This window comes from Phoxinus phoxinus, assembly GCF_949152265.1.
Source record: "Phoxinus phoxinus genome assembly, chromosome: 24".
Classification (NCBI taxonomy): Eukaryota; Metazoa; Chordata; class Actinopteri; order Cypriniformes; family Leuciscidae; genus Phoxinus; species Phoxinus phoxinus.
In genome coordinates this window covers 1,427,352-1,441,609 of record NC_136899.1, presented here as the reverse complement: position 1 = coordinate 1,441,609, position 14,258 = coordinate 1,427,352, and the positions used below count along the sequence as shown (strand labels likewise).

Genomic DNA, 14,258 nt, shown 5'->3' with positions numbered 1-14,258 from the left:
CTGAAGACGGGTCTCAAACTCGTCCACTATGTAGTGTGTGTTCTTACCTTCCCTCCTCCCGGCTGGTATTTGATGTTGTCTGTGGATCCGATCTTGGAGCGGATGTTCTTGATGTCGGGCGCTGGTGTGGAGCTGGAGCTGGGTCGGGGGACGGCGCTGGGTCGAGTCGTGGCGCCGGTGGTCGTGACGCTGGGTCGAGTCGTGGCGCCGGTGGTCGTGGCGCTGGGTCGAGTCGTGGCGCCGGTGGTCGTGGCGCTGGGTCGAGCAGCGCGGGGAGCCAGTGGCTTCTTCTCGGCTGTGGTGCTGCTGGGAACGGGGGGTTTGGTGGGTCGAGGACGACTGATGGCGCTGCTTGTGGTGCTGGAGGCTTTGAGCGGTGCGGATTTAGAGCGGGCAGCATCTGAAACTGAAGATGTGAGGTCAGTTAAAGGCTACACCACGTTTGCTCAGATTTGTGCCCTTCCAGTCTCTCTCCTGAATCCAACATTGAGTGACTTAAACTGCAGTTCATCCACTGGCCACTAGAGGCTGCAAAAGAGAGTCGATCCCATAGACCTCAATGTTAAAATGCTCAACTTTACAGCAGAAAAACATTTTTTTTTTTTTTTTTTACACATTTATTTACAAAACTCAATATACAAAATCTCTCGTTGGGAGACGTATGTGTAGAACATAGTTAACACAATTAACTAGAACAAATTCGATAAAGAAAATAAATACAAATTAAATTAAACTAGAATAAATTAAGCAAAGGCACTACAGTCCATAAGGCATGTCAAAGTTGTTCACATACATACATTGTCCTCAGTCTTCATATATATTTTAAAATAAAGTTACATGGAAGCTTTGCAAGTTATAATGACAAATATTTTGAGACATCTTCACATAAAGAGTAAATGTTATCACTGGAGTTCTTCAGAAATTTTAAAGAATCAAAGTATTCCCTCAGTTCAATTTTAAACACCATTAGAGATGGATTTTTGTTTTGCCATTTACATTTATGAATATGGTATTTACCCATAATTGTTATGATATTGTACATTCTAAAAAGTTCCTTCGGAAGGTTTTCGTTACCAAAAAGAATTTGCTCTAACTTTAATTGTGTAATTTTCTCCATTTTTGTTTCCAGCCAATTCATGACATCTTGCCAGAATCTTTTTGCAGAATAAAACATGTTTACAGTCTGATGCAAAAAGTGGTCTTGGCCTATAAAGCTAATGTTGCCCTTCATGACGACTGTGAGGGGGTGAATTTTTTTATAACTCATGTGTTTAAATTAAATTAAGCCTTGCAGTTCTGCATAATTAAGGGTGTGGCCACTTGAGTGACAGGTGGATTGCCGCTGATGTCACTTCTAGCCATTTGTCTGCGGTCTGTTAGCGTCACATCACCTTAGCTAATCCGCCTCGCTGCACATTGTTGTTTATCCAGGAGTGACACGCTAACAAGATGGCGACGGCCGGCTCCGCCCACTTTGGGCTTCAAAACACGCACACATTTTTTTTTACAGTCTATGGTGAGAACACATGTTTGGGGAAGTAGTTGAACTTTAAAACACTTGTTTTATAATAAAGGTTCACAGAAAGTTAAGAGAAGTACTTGTCCTGTCAAAGCCTTTACAAAGAGTGTACATAAGTGAGCACTAGATCCCGTTTCTGAGCGATATCTGAATGTTCAGTTTTGAAGCATTAAACCCTGTTTTAAGCGTCAGATTAAAATAATCTCTCTGCAGCGCTGCGTTCGGCTCAAATCTCTGGGAACGGGGAGAAGCAGTGTGTGTGTGTGTGTGTGTGTGTGTGTGTGTGCGGGATTATCCCAAACTCATTCCTGCTGCCCAATTCACTCGTGCATTTTAAAGAGATTTTTCATGGATTTAACTGTGTTTTCAGCGTAGCATCTCTGCATCTTTTACCTGTTCCTAGTTACACTAATGCTTTAAGCCACTATCTTGAATATTCTTATTCTTTTTTAGCATCATAAATGCAGTTTATTAGTAACTTTTGATCAATTTAATGTATCCTTGATGAATAAAAGTATTATTATTTTCATCTTAAATGCTTAATTTCCCCAAACTTTTGAATGGTAGTTTATCAGTTTCCACAAAAATATTAGGCAGCAAAAAAGTTTTTAAACACTGATAATAACCAGATATTATGTTATGGATGGGTACCTGTAGTTTTCAGTGTGCTTGGCTTCTTTTCGTCTCCTGGTTTGCTCTCAGTCTTTGCGACTAATAACAAAAATAGAAATGCATCATGTTAATATTCCTAGCATTTCTTAAATCAGCACAAAATGCAATGCCTCATCTTGAAATATATCATGTATGTCACATACATGTGACCACAAAACCAGTCATAAGTGACCATTTTTTAAAATTGAGATTTATACATCATATGAATAAATAATCTTTCCATTGATGTGTGGTTTTCAATATTTGGTCGAGACACAACTATTGAAAATCTGGAATCTGAGGAGCAAAAAAATTTAAACATTGAGAAAATCTCCTTTAAAGTTGTGCATTTATGTTCACGATTGTGCTGCATTCACTCACAGAAATACATGTTTTATATATTTACGGTAGGAAATATACTAAATATCGTCATGAAACATGATCTTTACTTAATATCCTAATGATTTTTGGCATGAAAGAAAAAACGATAATTTTGACCCATATTGTATTGTTGGCTATTGCCACAGATACACCCGTGCGACTCCAGACTGGGTTTGTGACCCGTGTGACATGTGACTGGTTGGACTGACCCGGGCGTCGTGCTGCAGGAGCGCTGGCTACGGTGCGTGTCGTGGTCGCGGTGCGTGTCGCGGGCGCAGGTTTGTCTGTCGCGGGTCGAGCCGGAGCGGCAGTGGCTTTTGGCACAAGTGGGCGCTTCTCTGTGGCCGTCTGTTGGAAAAAACATGTTATGATGGGAAAGGTCCATTTCAGAAGTGGGTTATATACAAGTAATACTTTATCACAGTAGATGTACAGTAGTAAAGAACCCAGAGACGTTTCATCCAAATATATTTAGCTATTTTTGCTCCAAAAATAGCCTGCCAGCTTCAGATGCGATCATCCTCTAAGAATCTAGTAATACCAACTTAAAACAGCAACAAAAAATCTTTTCTTATTGTGGATTCAGTCATTTCTTAATAAGTCCCCTTGTGGTGAAAATACAGCTTTTAATGTTGTTTATGTGTCTATGTGTAAGTTCATAAGTCGACAGCATTGCTGAGTATTTTCTGCTTAAAACTGCAGTGAACCAAAGACAGTCTCAAAAACACGGTTTGAAATCGCTGGTGTTTCTGACGTCACACACTACCTTGACCAATCAGATCAACGTGTGATCGTCCACCAGTGGATCTCTGAGTGAGTGAGTGAGTGAATGGAGGCGGGGCTCATTTGCGTATTCATAGAACCACGCATACTAAGTGAGGCAAGGGTGTCGAGTTACATTCAAGATATTTTAAGGCATGAAAAAACATTTAAATATGTCATTTTGGTGATCAAAGATGAGTTTTAAGGGAAAACATTCACATTATCATGGCAACACAATGTTTTAATCATGACGATTGTTGATTTTGAATTTGCTGATTGTTACTATAGTGCCTGGATTGTACATATTAATATTCATTTAATTTTATTAGTCAAATGCTGATTTTAGGAAGGAACTGGTGTTGTTAACAAACGGCCACTAGAGGGAAGACTTGAACTGAATATTCTTCATATTTAAAGAGTTATCAAGGACAATGGCTGAGTGTGTCACACTCAAAAACATAATTCACTATATTTAGGATTTTAGGTTCATGGATACTAGATAAAAATAATTTCATAGATATAGCTGACTGTCACAAGCAGCTATTTTTATGACTTTAGAAGCTCTATTACATTTAAGCTTCTTTGTAGACATACCCAACAGTTCAAAAGTTTGGGGTTAGTAAGATTTAATATATATATATATATTCATCAAGGATGCATTTAATTTATCAAAAGTGACAGTTAAGACATTTATAATGCTACAAAAGATTCTATTTCAATTAAATGCCGTTATTTTGAACTTTCTATTCATCAAAGAATCCTAAAAAAACATGTATTTCTGTTTCTACCAAAAGTTTTCAACATTGATAATAATCATAAATGCTTCTTGATCATCAGATCATCATATTATACTGATTTCTGAAGGATCATGTGACACTGAAGACTGGAGTAATGATGATGAAAATTCAGCTTTGATCACAGGAATAAATTACACTTTACTATATATTCACATAGAAAACATCCATTTTAAATTGCAAAAATAAAAAATAAAAAATACTGCATTTTTTATCAAATAAAAGCAGCCTTGGTGAGCAAGAAGAACTTATTTAAAAAAAACTGGAAATGCAAACTAAACAAAACATGTTGATGTGGTCAAGCATGGACAGCCCACACAAACACAACATCCATGACGAGAGCCGGATAGAGCCGCTTTGACCTCGGGAAGGGCGTCCGGACGACGACTCGGTCACATGATTGGAGACTCACCTTGGGCTTGATCTCTCTGGCCGCGGCGCTGGTCGCGGTGGAGGGTCGTGTGGATGCCGTAGCTGGTCGTTTGGTGGCCGGGGCCGGGGCGGGTGCTTTGGGCACTAGGGCTCTTTTGCTGAGGGGAGCGGGTGCGCTGGAGGTCAAGGTCGGGGTCGAGCTCGGGCGTTTGGGGATGGTGGAGGTCGAGCTCGGTCTGGGCTTAGTAGTACTGAGTTTGATTGACCCAGCGACGGGCTGTGTGGATGGACAGCAAACCCAACGGATGGATGGCAAATGATGAACAAAAAATAGAAAAAGGATAAATGATAAATGATAAAGGCAGTGCAGGCTGATAAAAGCACAAGTTAAAATTTTACATCATGATATTTAGAGCGAACATTGAGTTCACTTCAGAATTTTTTTAAATTCTGATAATTTACCAGTCATCCAAGATGTTTATGTGTTTCTTTCAGCAGTCGAAAAGAAATTAAGGTTTTTGAGGATGTTTCTCCATATAGTGACTTCTTCAATGGTCCAGCGGGTCGAAGGTCCAGATGTGAGTTTCAGCTTCAAAGTCTCCACACGATCCAGCCGAGGAATAAGAGTCTCATCTAGACAAACCAGCCGCCATTTTATAACAAAATAAACATTTTTATACTTTATAACCACAAATGCTGGTCTTGCACTAGCTCTGTGACGCGTTACATAATCACGTTGAAAGGTCACGCGTGTTCCGGTTCAAAATGTAAGAAGAAAATGTAGAGTAGGGCGAAAAACTCCATCTCAGTTTCTCCTCCAACTTCAAAATAGTTGTTTTACCTTTTTATTTAATTGGTAAATGGGGTTTGATTTAGTCTTTGCACGTTGGCTTAGTAAACACTAGGTATGTACTTCCTCCTACGTCATGCGTGACCTTTAAACGTGATTACGTAATGCGTGGACCATCACAAAGCTAGTGCAAGATGGGCATTTGTGGTTAAAAAGTATATAAATGTTAATTTTTTTTGGATGGTGTGTCTAGATGAGACTCTTATTCCTCGGCTGGGATCGTGTCGAGACTTTGAAGCTGAAACTCACATCTGGACCTTCGACCCGTTGGACCATTGAAGAAGTCACGATATGGAGAACAATCCTGGAATGTTTACTAATTTCTTTTCGACTGAAGAAAGAAAGACATGAACATCTTGGGCGAGAGTAAATAATCAGGAAATTTGAATTGTTAAGTAAACTACTCCTTTAAATTGGTCATGTAGGGATGAGATAATGATCTCCAACCCTACATATGAGAGATAAATTAATTTTGTTTTGGTTTTGGCATTAAAAAGCATAAAGAACATAAACTCATCAGCAGAAGCAACAGCAGGAATGTCAGTGGAGGATGACGTGAGGACAGAAAGTTTCCACAAACCTTGGTCTTCTTCTCGGGACTGGTCACGTCTCGTCCATTGGTAACCGCAGGCTTGGCCGCCGAGGGTTTAGCTGCTGGTTTTTTGGCTTTCTCGTCCTTCTCAGCTTTGGCAGGTTTCTTGTCAGCCGGCTCAATCTTTTCTACTTTGTCCTTTTCCGTCTTCTGCTCTTCTTTGTCCTTTATATGTTCTTCTTTAACCTTCTCTACTTTCTGGTCTGACTTGCTCTCGTCGGTTTTCACTACCTCCGTCTTGATCTCAGTCTTTTCTACCAGATCCACCTTCTCTTTCTCAATCTTTGGAGAAGAATCAATCTTTTCTGCCGTCTCCTTTTTGTCGGTGGTCTTCTCAGTCTCATCTTTAGTAGTTTTTTCCAACTTGTCAATGCTCTCAACTTTCACTGGAGTTCCAACATTGGGAACCGTTTCATCTCTGCCCTTTTTCTCTAACTTGTCCACGTCTTTGTTTTTGTCCACTTGAGTTTCTGTGTTTTCTTCTTTGGTTATCTGTTTGTCTGTGTGGCCAGTTTTGTCTTTCTCCTCCACAGTTTCCATCTTCTGATCTTTGTCTGTCTTGCTGAAGACGCCGAAGTCATCAAACTTCTGGACATTGTCCATTTTGTTCACCTCCGGCTTGTTCTTATCAGAGTTTCCTGGTAGAAAAACATGAGAAAAGATTGAAGATTCAACTACAAACAAAGAAATGTATAGCAAAACAAGTAATTTGTTCTTCTAGTGTAATCCAAACGAAAGCCAAACCAAAGACAAGACATTGTGAAACATTTCTGGCCTTTTTGCCACTTTCATTGATAAAACAGTAGAGAAAGAACTTGATTAGACAGAAAAAATTATCAATAAACTCAAGAAACCTTCAAAACGAAAGCTTAGGCTATTTAATTTATTGGGTCATGACACGAGGAATCAAATTTGCTTTGATCTTTTGAAATTGTCATATAAAAGGTCTTTGTACCATTAAAACATCCTCATTATAAACAAAGCATTTAATGAATCTCCAAAAAGAGCTTGATGTTGCGGGATCTGTGACATTTGCATATGGCTTCCTCTAGAGTGAGACATCAACATATAGTTCCACATCATCGCACCATAGGCCCCGCCCACTGGCGTTCACTGATTGTTTTGTAAACGAGGCACAGATTAATGGAGAGTTCAAAGAAAGATAAAGCGGCGACTGTATTGAATCTGACAGCAGCTGCATCACAAACCGCGAGTGAATGATTCCATAATGCTTTGTCTGTAAATTATGGTATTATATGGATAATGTAAACACTTACGTGCAATAGTATACTATGCAATGACGCAAGCCAATCAAAACAGTTTACAAGCCTTAAAAGAACTAGCTACGCCTTAAAAACGAGTCTTTTCAGACAGAGGCTCAGAATGAAGGTTGAATTTTATTTATATATATATATTGTTTTGTACAAACAAATATTAACATTATCAGTGAAACTCAAGGAACATTCAAATACAAAAAAATCAATGTCATGATGACCCCTTTAGGTACAAATTTTGTACTGAATTTAAGCCACAGCTAGAAATTATGTTTGTGTGAAAATTCAGCATTAAATCAATTCAATAAATATTATCATCAAATGCTGCACAGATATGCAAATTTCCAGTATAATCTACATGCGCTGCATGGATATAAGCAAAGTGAAAAAAAGTGATTGAGTCCATTCTGAAGTTCAGGTATAATGTGAACACATAGAAAACTTCCTTTTCATTTAGTTTACTTTTATGTCATGATGCTTATTACACAATGACTATTATGAATTTATTCATAAATGGAGTTTGGAACATTGGAACATAAATGGAACATATTGAGTGTGAATTATTTTATTATGCGAGATGAAAGAGTGTGGAGTGATACAAGAGACATGAAATAAGCAGCTATGTAGGAAAATACATCAATATGTAATAATTTGACCTCAGAACACTGCCATTGACCAATCAGAATCAAGCATCCCAGAAAGCCGTGTGATAAACGAGAGCTAGATGAGAGCTGTAATGAGGCCAGAGAGATGCTCGAGTTTGGCTGGAGTCCACATGTGATATATCTTACAGGCGGCTCTCTGGCCACGTCACGTATAACGACAGATCCATGAAAAACACAGCTTGTCTCTTTGAGAATCAACATGTCCTTGTGTTGAAGGACAGAACTGAGTTCTGAAGCTCATAACTAAACAAAGGCTGCAAATATAGTGGGATCAGTAGCAATGATTGACAGCATCATTGAGACAAATCAATAAAGAAACTTTAATACCCTGGTTTGCATATTTATTTCACATTTTGCATTGAAAATCTAGTGAGTGTGATATAAACATCATTGATATTCCGGCAGCATTTTGCCTTCGCACATGTAAGCCGCTTCCCAGCATGCAGAAATACTGCATCTTGTATTAAAGTTAATCTGTCAGCACAGAGCGGTGGATTTCAGATGTTTGTAAGAAACTGAGAACTCTTGCATTAAGCGGATCAATTTCCACATGGCTCAGGTGCATTTATAATAACACCGGTTTCACAATGACACATCAAAGCAGAAGAGGAAGCGCTGAGAGCACGTCAGCGAGAAGTGAGAGCAGAACAACACCTGCTCAAGATGAAGAGAGAAATCAGTGTATGAACGTGAAGAAAGGGATGCTAGCCTGACAGAACCAGTTTTCACAACCTCTAGAAAAAATTGTAGAGCAAATCACCTTCAGAGTTTCCGGCTATCTTCTAATAAATCAAATACTGTCTGGATAGAAACGTCTGGAATAGTAAATGCTGTATTTTTCACAATGCTTCTGATTTACTTGAATTGGAAATAAATGATGCAACATTTCTCTGTACACTGCCTGGTCACTTTAGACTAACTTTCTGGCAAAAAGCTGGTACTTTTGTATTAAATGTTCAAATAAAATAATAAAGTGGGATTTGTGATGCACTCAATGCATTTGTCCTTCTGTTACGCCCATACAACACAGACCCCAATTAGTGCATGAAACCACACACACACACACACACACACACACACACACACACTGCATTAATAATTGCAACTCAAACAGAAAACTAAGATTTTGAACATCAGTGGCTTGCTTTTCCATTGATCTCAAGTGATTTTATCTGGCATTGTTTGCTTCCCCTTGAGGAAGGAAACATGTTTCATTCAGACATGCATTTACACTACCAGTCAACCAGCGAGAAGACACCCGACTGATTGATTGAACTAGACTATTTACGCACTCCTCACTGTGAATTACTAGTTACACACAAAAAACTAAAACATGTTAAGCATTCAGCATTGTAGGATGCACCAGATTTCTGGATCTCATTAAAAATAAGGCACGTTGAGGAGAGTTTCTGACCCCAATTTGCTGAGAGGCAGGTTTTACTCTAGGAAATCAGGACATACATTACTAACATGGTCTCGTCTGGAGCGTGTAATGAGCATGCGTTCGGTAGTGGCGTGATAGTGCCGCACACACACAACAGAGACACTACAGCTACAGCACTTCTGCTCCCGCTAAAGACCCTACAGAACGCAATAATTCCCATATAACCAGAAGAATTGCATTGAAACTGCATGCTTTCCAGTTTCTTCATTTCTAAGAATGATCATGCCATGTTATGCACCTCAAACCTTTCATAAATTATCCTTTTTAAACGCTTCTTTCCAACGCAATTTACAATGCATTCAAGGTATACTTGATTACATTGGATTAATTATTGGTTTCCCTGGGAATCGAACCCATGACCTTGGCGTTGCTAGTGCAATGCTCTACTGTATGAAATCCCATCGTCATACTAATTATGTACCAAAATCAAGGCTAGATTGATTGATGGTTCGCCATCACCTACCCTCAAAAGTCACAGCAAACGTGTCGGTTTTGTCTCCAGCGTTGTTGCAAGTCCCATTAAGGCCACGTGGTGTCACCGGCACGGGAAGAACGACTCCTTGATCCTTGTCAATGAACGGTCCCTCCAACAGGTCCTCGAGAGGCGAGCGGGGAAAGCTGCTTTGGTCTTTGCGAACGGGGAATGAGGGGAAATGCAGTTCGCTGTTGTTCCGTAGGTCATTGCGTGTGGCTCCAGCCGATAGAGTCGGTGGAGGAGTCGGGGGTTGATCATCGGATACGGTGAGGGAGCGCTTCATTCCCATAGCGTGAGGACGACGAGGTCCTCCGATGGGAGACGGCAACTCGTCGAGGACACCTCCTCCGGGGTATTTATCCGGGAGCTCGAGGCTGGCCGGCACAGAGAGATGCGAACACTCGGACATGGCTCGTCTCATCGCCTTCCTCTGTTGTTCGGCTCTTCCCATTATACAAGGTGCGAGGTCTCCTTCTTCTTCGCTGTCTTCCTCCGCTTTCATCAACTCATCTCTGCTCTCGAGGTAGCTGTCGTTGACCACGCCGATCACACAGTAGTTTGGAGGCTCTGGAATCAGTGAAACCGGTTTCAAGGGCGACGGAAACTCCTCACGACCTCCAGGTGAATCCAAAAGGATCGTTCTGCTGTTTTGGTCCGTCATGCATTGCAACGAAGCCACAAATTTTCCAGGAGACGCAGCGGATGAGGACGACGGGCTTTCCGGACTGTCTCCGGTGCTGCCGAACGACATGCTCGCTGGAACGCTTCCTCGTCCGGGCACGTTGAGCTCAGAAGGAGACTCGTAGAAGCACAGCTTGTCCTCATCCGTCATTCCCGTGGCCCGATGACCACCTCCGAAACCCGCCGGCGCCCCGAGGTCTCCGTGTTTCCAGTCCCAACCCGGAGGAGACGCGGACGGGACTTTACAAAGCTCACTGTACTCGGAGAACGGAGGAGCCGGCTGCTGGTTCGAGAGAGAGGACATGCTTTTGTTCCCCTTTCTCTGCTGTCTTAGTGTGTTAGTCCTTGTTTATTATGTTTAATGTGTCTCAGTGAGATGGATGGATGTGTAACGTAACCTCTTTCGGTGCTGTTGCTTCTGCAGGCGACAACAGACTAACCAGCACTGAGATCCTCTCTCTCTCTCTCTCTCTCTCTCTCTCTCTCTCAGTGAGCTTTTGCCATGGCAGGAATCACATGCTTTCTAATGTGGCTGTTCATTCGCTGCCCAAAATCAACCCCTCCTCCTCCTCCTTTTTCCGCCTCTCTCGTTTTCTCCACGTTGTCCTCTCTGCATCCATCTTTTCTTCCCTCCTCCTCTCTCAGATAGTGGCACACTACTATCATCCCTGAGGCTTCATGCATGAGAAATGAGGAACGGCTTAATGAGCAATCATTTGCACACAAGATTTCAGAGAGTGTGCACATTTATCGCATCTCTGTATGGAAGTCTTCTTGGGTACCGCATTCTCAGGGTTAGCTTATCGGAGGTACAGATGTGTGCATGAACGTGTCTACTATTATTGTTTTCTACAACATTCATACATATCTTTATTTGTAGTCTGCAGCTCATAACTAAACAAAGGCTGCACATATAGTGGGATGTGGGATCAGTAACTGCAATGATCGACAACATAATTGAGTCAAAATCACTCTCTTTTCTCAGGTAAAATCAATAAAGTATTCTAGACAGAGGATCGCAAGTATGTGATCTTCGAATCCTCACCATTTAAGTGTCTATGTCTTTGTTGCAGCGACTAAATCTGATGCATTTCTCCTGCAGACGAAACATTAGTCTGAGTGTGATAGACATGACATCATCATTCCTCCAATCAGGAGAAGATGAATAATCAAAACTTGAACAATGCCAGATGACCAGAAAACACTGTTATGCACCTTCGACTGCATATCAATATGCATAAAATAATAACAATATGAACTTATAATAAATATATGCGATTAATTTATTCCAATAAATATATAAAGTAATAATTTTTATTAACACTACTACAACTATTACTACTACTAATGATAATAATAGCATAATATATTACTAAATATATCGTATTATTTATTAATCTTACTAAATAATAAGTACTCATAGCATTAAATAAATAAATAAATAAAGCAATATAGGGTAATACACAAAATGATGGGATTAAAACTAATATGCACAGATATTTAACCCAGAACTCTTCTTCAAAGATGTCACTCTGGCCTATTTGCTTCAATACAAAGTTAAAGTTAGTTTTGTCATGAATATTTCGTACTTATCTAATTCAGACTAAAACACTCCCAACACTGAGACGCTTTGTAAGCACACCGTCACCACAAGCAGACAAAGTGTCCGTCAGCATCACAGCGGTTACATAAGCGCCATCATTTCTGAGCCTAATTTCCTCCATCAGCAACTGTTGCTTCACTGGAACATACTGTACATCCCACCAAACATGAGGCCGTGACCCGCGGATGAACCGCCACTACGCTGCGCTGATGATGACAATTATCAGATGAAGATTTAGGGTGAAGGCCGTTCCATCCTACACTTCTCAGTGTGCTTCCATAGCTTTATCTCATCATCAGTGTGGTTTACCTGATTAACCAAACTAAAGTTGTTGCAATGATGCTATGGTGTTAGGCTTGCCTTAGCAAACACTGCTTAAGACACTTAATATTCAGTAATATTATGGACCACAATGACACTATCGGAGGAGAAAAGAGCTGAATAATAACACTAGTGTCACATTTGATGAATCTTGCATCTGTTATTTTCCGAAGCTGCTTTGAAACTATCTGTATAAAGCGCTATAGAAATAAATGTGACTTGACTAAAAAAAATGAGGGCTGTGCAACGATTAATCTCATCCAAAATAAAAATTTGTGTTTACATAATATATCTGTGTGTACAGTGTATAATTTTTTAATATTTTATATATTTATATATATATATATATAAAAAAATATATAAATACACACGCATGCATGTATATACTTCAGAAATATTTGCATGTATACATATATATATTTATATATAATTAATATAAATATTTTATATATAAATAAAAACATTTTTCTGAAATATATACATGCATAAGTGTGTATTTATATATACAAAATAATTATACACTACACACACACATATACAGGTTAAACAAGAAACATTTTAATATGGTGCAAAAGTTCATTTATTTCAGTAATTCAACTTAAAAGGTGGAACTAATATATTATATAGACTCATTACATGCAAAGTGAGATATTTCAAGCCTTTATTTGTTATAATTTTGATGATTATGGCTTGCAGCTTATGCAAACCTTATCACAATATTCTAATTTTGAATTTAAGGTTTTCATATAAGCTGTAAGCCATAATCATCAAAATTATAACTAATAAAGGCTTGAAATATCTCACTTTGCATGTAATGAGTCTATATAATATATTAGTTTCACCTTTTAAGTTGAATTACTGAAATAATTGAACTTTTGCACCATTAGGTCGTTGCACAGCTCTAATAAAAATGTTTAGTCACGGAATAATGGAAGAATCTATTTCCATTCACTCAAACTGAACTATTTTCGCCATGCATTTATCTCACTAGCGAATCAGAGCTTGCACAGTTCAGAAGTGCTTCACGTCTGTTTGTCCGTGAGGTTTACTGAGCACCCGTCCGTCCACTGAACAAGTCAAATCAATGCCGTGTCCCCGTGCGAGTGGTTGTCCAGGCCGTCAGGGACAGAGACACTGTAGGGATGATCTCATCTGACCCAGTCAGACCCACCGGCCCCGTTACATAAGCTCCGCTGAAAGACGCCGCCTGTCTGTTATTGTACTCGCACTGAACCAGGAGGATACGGCATTGTGTGGTAAATCTGCCATGAATAATGTCGGAAAAAACAAACCTGTTTTGTATTCCCTCGTAAAGGGGTCCTGACATGAGAAATCAAATTTGTGTTGATCTTATGACATTTAAGGGGTTTTTGTTTCATATCTTAAACCATATTTATGTCTCAAACCTAAAGACAGTGCTTTTGGCACGGGGTTAGTAGATTAGGTCAACGTTAAAGCGGCTTTAAAGTCCCCCTGTGGTGAGAATCAAGCTTTTAATGTTGTTTATGTGTGTATGTGGTGTTATTAATCTGCTTTAAGACACACCATGTGTAAATTCATAAGTCATAAGAGTATTTTCTGCTTAAAACTGCAGTGAACCAAAAACACGGTGTGAAATCGCTGGTGTTTCTGACGTCACACACTACCTTGTAACCAATCAGATCAACGTGTGATCGTCAACCAGTGGATCTCTGAGTGAGTGAGTGAGTGGAGGCGGGGCTCACTTGCATATTCATAGAACCGTGCATACTAAATGAGGCAAGGGTGTCGAGTTACATTCAAGATATCTTAAGGCATGAAAAAACATTTAAATATGTAATTTTGGTGATAAAAGACGAGTTTTAAGCGATACAATTATTGACTACAGGAGGACT

At 39.7% G+C, this 14,258-nt stretch overlaps 1 protein-coding gene across 12 annotated transcripts in view; it reads right to left on the bottom strand.

The window, feature by feature from the left end:
* The window catches only part of LOC306992799 (uncharacterized protein), an 86,878-nt gene that overhangs the window by 18,195 nt on the left and 54,425 nt on the right, over window positions 1-14,258 (bottom strand). For all 12 annotated transcript variants that reach the window (XM_079601998.1, XM_079601995.1, XM_079601993.1 and 9 more), the window contains 5 exons: window positions 5,910-6,559; window positions 4,520-4,756; window positions 2,761-2,899; window positions 2,171-2,230; window positions 48-406 (listed from right to left, as the gene is read on the bottom strand). In XM_079601998.1, the coding sequence (XP_079458124.1) occupies window positions 48-406; window positions 2,171-2,230; window positions 2,761-2,899; window positions 4,520-4,756; window positions 5,910-6,559 (1,445 nt within the window). The remainder of the gene's footprint in view (window positions 1-47; window positions 407-2,170; window positions 2,231-2,760; window positions 2,900-4,519; window positions 4,757-5,909; window positions 6,560-14,258) is intronic.